The following is a 5,982-nucleotide window of genomic DNA, read 5'->3' on the forward strand; positions in this document are numbered from 1 at the left end:
AAAAATCCTTCAGATACTTGTTATTTTTTTTTTTTTTTTTTAGCAAGCATTCAAAGTACAACTCTACCTTTCTGGCATCACCATCTTGCCAAACATCTATAACCAAACCTCATGGCACTTATTGCCTCCCCAATTTCACTCCTTTGTGTTGACACTGTTTTTTCTCTGCCTATAATGATCTATTTCACCTCCTCTTCATAAAACTCTTATAGTCCTTCAAGTTTGAGGACTGGCTAAAAATTTAAAGTTTTCTGTAATGGTATATTTGTACTTACCCCACTGGTCCATAATTATGTTTACATAATTATGCTAAAGTTCAGGGTCTTTATAGCCTCAGACTCAAGCATAGTTCTGATCTAACAAACTCAACTTTTGTTAAATGAATGAAAATATTCTATTTATAAGAAACATACCAGTATTAGCAATTTTTGTTTTGTTTTGTATTTCCGAGGCTCTACTTAACTACACAATAAACTGGAAAGGAAATGTGAAAATAGGAGTGCCACTTAGTTCCTACTTCCTCTCAAGAGGAGACCTAGATAAAAATAATCTGAACTCCTGCAGCAGTTACAACCAATATACCACTTAACTGCCAACTATCCTGTGGTCTTCTAATTTTAATAGTTTTAAATGTTCTGGTAATAATACTTTCTTAAATTTGCTAATAGCAAAGACATCTTCTCCTGATTCCCCCAAACAGTCTAGATTACCAAGGTATTTGCTTTATGGAGAAACTAGTTTGACCCATCAGAGTTTAAACTCCGTAAGATCAAATATTTTTACTTATACTCTTTCAGGATAAATGAATCACCGTAAAAGCATGCAGTTTCTTCAACATGCAATAATATAAAAAGACTTGCAGAGACATGCATGAAAGAACAAGTGATTTAATGTACACTGAAATCTCTCAATAAAACTTTCTTTTCTAGCATAGCACATAGCACAGAGTGCTCTTATAGCACTTTTCATAAGCTAGGAATAATTTTTCTAGTGACTTACAAACCCACTCAGCACCTGACATGATACTGTATATTCATTAGCACTTGCTGTGGTCTTCTATAGCCAATTATATCATTAAAGCTGAAAACAGCAAAAGAATCTATTTAGTAACATGCAGTCTACAATTACACCAAAAGTGGATGTGAAAAAATAAAAACTAAAAAACGTAGACATTTTGCACTAGTGGTATTGGCTGAAGGCTATATTAACTTTTAAAACTTTTCTGTTGTTGGAAAACATGTTTCTTTAATCACAATAGGTCGTGGTTTGTTGCTGGAGATGCTGCCAAAATGTTATGAAGAAAGTGTTCTGAAGATAATGAAATGAACCCATTCCCAAATACATTTTTGGGATAAGTAAAAATACTTTTTTCATTAATTTTAAACAGGTAACCAGAAATTTATAATTTATTTTAAATTACTAAGGTCAGCATTTGATTTTTAAAAATGTGATCTATACATTAAAATTAATAAAATAAGAAAAATAAAACTTGTTCCCAGAGAAGTATTAAGATTACTAAGATACTACTACTACTTTGGTTCCAGTCAGTATAAGCCCCTAACACAGAAAAGCAGTGTTTTTAATCTGTGGGTAGTGACTTCCTAAAGGAAACTGTATACTGTACTGTTCATGATCAGTATTAATTTTTAATAAGAAAAAATAAAATTTAAAAAAATATTAAGAGTGCATCACACTGAATTCAGGTGAATGAATGAATAGGAATCGTATGTGAGTTTGTACACAGATGTAAGAGGAAGTCACAGTAAAGATGCAGAATGTCAATATTAATCTTCCTTCTTTTCAAGCAAGGAAAGAATGCTGGATAGCACAGAGATACACTGTGGAAATATAAGTCTCACAAATGTATATTCTTTGACAGCATTCTACTCTGAACTTAATTATTTCCCTTTCCTCTTATTTTGATCTCAAAATGATTGTAGATTAGGTTGATAGGATAAATTTTACCTTAAATAAATTTTAAATGTTTTAGAAATTTTAATAACCAGTTACTACATAATTTACCATCCAATTAAGATACTTCCGGTATTGTATAGTATTAATAACTTAGTAACACTGTTCTTACTCTTCCTAATATAAAGAGATACCATTTAAGTAAATAAAGTAGCATAAAACATAAAATTGCAAACAGTAGGGCAGGCGAGGACATGGCTCAGTGTAGAGGTCTTTACTTACCATGTCCAAGGCCCAGGGTTTGATCCCTAGGCAGCCCCCCCAAAGCAAATAGTGAAAAGAAAAACGTCTAAAGCCCTGAATATGAATGCTATCATGAAATTTCTCTGATTTTTAATGAAAATTATACAATGTTTTTATGAGACTATATACAGACTTAACCGGAAAAAAATTTGTATGAACATGTGAAACATTAATCCTCTAAACAGAGACAAATCTGGAAAGACTACCCTAAATATGTGGTGTCAATACTAACAAAAACTAATTATTGAATAAGAAGTCTGCCTTGCATTTGTAGTGTAGAATATAAAATAAATCCTCTGATACTAATCTCTTTAGACAAAAATCTATTAAGAAAATAAAAATGTTTTCATAAATTATATACAACTGAAAATATAGAAAAATTGTTAAACTGGGTCAGTTCTGGGGAAAATTGTAATATGTTCAATTCTCATTTGACAATTAACGAGCCCCAAGCATGGCTACCACTTTGATACCTTCCATTTTAAGGCTTTTCTATTTTGTTCATTAGTTCCTTTTCCTAATATCAAAGAGGATGTATTTTAATTTATACTTTTGCTAAGTGAATTGCTGATGTTACACAGTCTTTGTGAAAAGAGAATACTGATGTTACACAGTCTTTGCATCTTCAGCATCTTTTTCTTTTCCTTCTTTTTTTCTTTTTTCTTTTCATGTCAGGCAAGGTCTTTAGCACTGAGCTATATCCCTGGCCCTTTTTATTATTTTAACTTTTGAGACAGAGCCTTGCCAACTACTCAGGCTAGCTTCAAGCTTGCAATCTTTCCACCTCAGCCTTCTGATTTTTGGGAATGGGGAGAACCAGGTATCAAACCCACGACCTTGCACTTGCCAGGCAGGCTCAGTGCCACTGAGCTACATCCCCCCAGCCCTTTTTAATGACTGTTATTCCCCTCCACCACGTCAGCTTTCTGAGTAGCTGGGATTGTAGGCATGTATCACCACCTGGCCTGAATTCAAACTTTATTCATCATAAAAGGAGCTATTTATATCCTTGAAAAAGTGATGCCTATTACTCCTATGAGCTGATGAATTCCTTTTAATAAGCCACTGGAAGCCTTATAGGTTGGAACCACTGCTTCATGAGTGAGGAATATGGTATGTGGAGCTTATAAACAGAGTTCTCCAACTGAGAAACTAAACACATTAATAAAATTACATAAGAACTTAGTTGGCATGAATAAGTTGCAAAGACATCATCTATAGAGTTCTACTGATCAAGAAGATTTCAAAAATAAGGGCAAAATACTTCAGAATTTTAAGAAAAAGACGCATAATTTTTTTTATTCTTAAAAGTGGGTACTAGTCACGTAAAACACCTTGGACTTTCTTCAGGCTTTCATTTCCATTCTTTTTGCCAAGGAATATCACATAAAACTTTATTTTCTAACACTTCTGACATTTTGATTAATATTTCATTAATGATTATTTACAAAACAATATCCTCTTTTTTCTTGATGGCCTATACTAGTGATGGCAAACCTTTTAGACAGACACCAAGTGCCCAAATTGCAATCCCAAACCTACTTATTTATCACAAAGTACTGACACTGCAATTAAACCTGCATACTCTAAGGTTTTAGTTTAGGAAAAACAACTGTTATCCATTGCTCTGTTGCTGGAGCAATTTGGCTCACATGCCGATAGAGAAGGCTCTGTGAGCCTGCTTTAGCACACACATGCCATATGTTTCCCACCACTGGCCTAGACTATATCTCCATTCATTCTATTTTACTTTTCGGGTAAATTGTTAATGAAAGGTAATGTCACTACATTTTGAAAGATTTTTCAGGTAAGGTAAAGCCTTTTTAAGTGGACTAACAAAGTCTGGATTAGACAGACTCAGTCCCATTGAATATCTGAATAATCTGCTTCAACAGTCAGAATGAATTTTTTATAAGTCCTCTAAAGTTTAAAGTAACCATTTTTTATTGTTCTAATTAGACCTGTTTATTCAATACTCATCAGAATGTTCCCTAACTTAAAGCCAATTTGTTTTAGAATTAAGTGCCTTCTTTCTAAACTAAGAAATCCAGGAAAAGGATCTCGATAGAGGATAGTGACTAAAGAACAAAGATCTAAGATATGACAGCCTTGACTTGAATTTCAATTCTGCTATCCATTAACTGTAAAAGTTCAGCAAATTGCTGAAGTTCTTTGAGCCCTAACTTCCTGTGAAACGGAATCATAGTACCTACATCACATGGTATTTTTATTAAATGCTACGCATGTAAAATGCATTGCATAGTGCCTGACACATAGTAAGCATTCAATAAAGATTATTGGCTATGATAGCAATGATGATGATTCCCTATTTTTATATTCTCTTATTTTCATTTTCCCCTACCTCTAATGTCTGCAATCACCTTCCAAGTCTGATGAAGGTGAGGGTACATAAAAATTGTAAAAATTGTAACTCCAAAATAGGAGCCCTAATCTAGTGAAGTTAAACCCTTCTTTTAATATAAATGGTCAACAGGCATCCTGGATATTTGTATAGCAAGTCAAGAAATAGAGTAAATAAGCAGAATAAAGCCACCAGTATGAATACAAGTGTCTTTTGGCAGCAAGAACATACTTGATATAAATCACAAGGCATAAGGAAGAACAAAAAGGTTGAGAAAAAAACAGCTAGAGAAAGAAGAAAGTAGTGATCTAAAAGGACAAGAGAAATAAAAAGACTGGAAAGAGAATTTTAATCAAAAAGATTTATAATGATCTATTTAGAAAAGGGAGTTTATTGTAATGTGAAAGAAAGTGGATTTGCTGATGTAGGATAGTTCGAAAGACTACAAATGAAATAGCAAAGCAAAGTTTTTGCAGGATTTAAGAAGCATATTATATAAGCTAACTAGTTTCACTGATAGCAGTACGAAGAGTATCTGCAAGGTTGGGCTAGCCAACCAAAAATAACACAGAAATGTGCATTTACACATATAGCTATATATTTATTAATCCTATATATAGTTTAGGGGCAAAAGAAAAATATACTCAGTTGCCAGAACAGACCATTATTAAGGCCTGATCTTCAAGGATCTGATCTACAGGCTAACAGAAAACTCATTAGTTTACTTAGTTTTTTAATCAATTTTACAGTTTTGAAATTTACCTGTAATTTCCTTTTCTAATAAAGCATCTCCCTAAGATAGAGCTACAATCTTTTTTTTTTCCACCAAAGAGGTGACTTACTGGAATCTACTAATAAAATAAATTTAAAAATCAAAAATAGTATACTTTAAGACCAATGGGATTAATGTGGGCTCAAAAGTTCCAAAAGTTTTTTTTTTTCCAAATTAAGTCAGTATGAGCCAAATGAAAAAGAACCACTTGCTTAAAATTATGTTAACAGTTTACAAGTTGCTGAAATTTAATGTCTGTTCAGATTCAACTAATGCTTACCCAAGAAAATTATAAATGTAATCTGAATTAGCACCAGCATGGTGAAAAAAAAAGTGTATTTTTATCAAACAGACTTGCTGTGATATCTGTTCAAACATACCTGTACCAGTCAAAAGTCCAGCACTCTTCTTTCGTGCATAAGCGCGTAAGTGGTTGGACAGGCTAACAGCACTTGTAAACGTCGTATTGCAATGCACACATGTTCTAAGCTTCACAGGCATACCTATCATTCAAAAGAAAACTATAATCCAGTTCTCACTTCAAAAAGTGAAATTTTCTTAGCTTAATGCGTGTAGAAAAGTACCACAACAAAGATGGTTTCAAAAGCGTTCAATGAGTTTGCTTAACTTAGTA

The 5,982-nt window shown here is 33.0% G+C and overlaps 1 protein-coding gene across 11 annotated transcripts in view; it reads right to left on the bottom strand.

Annotated features, from left to right (window-relative positions):
- The window catches only part of Znf644 (zinc finger protein 644), a 94,030-nt gene that overhangs the window by 13,262 nt on the left and 74,786 nt on the right, over positions 1 to 5,982 (bottom strand). For 9 of the 11 annotated variants that reach the window (XM_010614665.2, XM_010614668.2, XM_010614659.2 and 6 more), the window contains one exon: positions 5,729 to 5,851. The exons of the other annotated variants lie outside the window; for them this stretch is intronic. In XM_010614665.2, the coding sequence (XP_010612967.1) occupies positions 5,729 to 5,851 (123 nt within the window). The remainder of the gene's footprint in view (positions 1 to 5,728; positions 5,852 to 5,982) is intronic. 11 annotated transcript variants of the gene reach the window in all.

Source organism: Fukomys damarensis, unplaced genomic scaffold (assembly GCF_012274545.1).
Source record: "Fukomys damarensis isolate Sample0158 unplaced genomic scaffold, DMR_v1.0_HiC HiC_scaffold_33, whole genome shotgun sequence".
In the NCBI taxonomy this organism is placed as follows: Eukaryota; Metazoa; Chordata; class Mammalia; order Rodentia; family Bathyergidae; genus Fukomys; species Fukomys damarensis.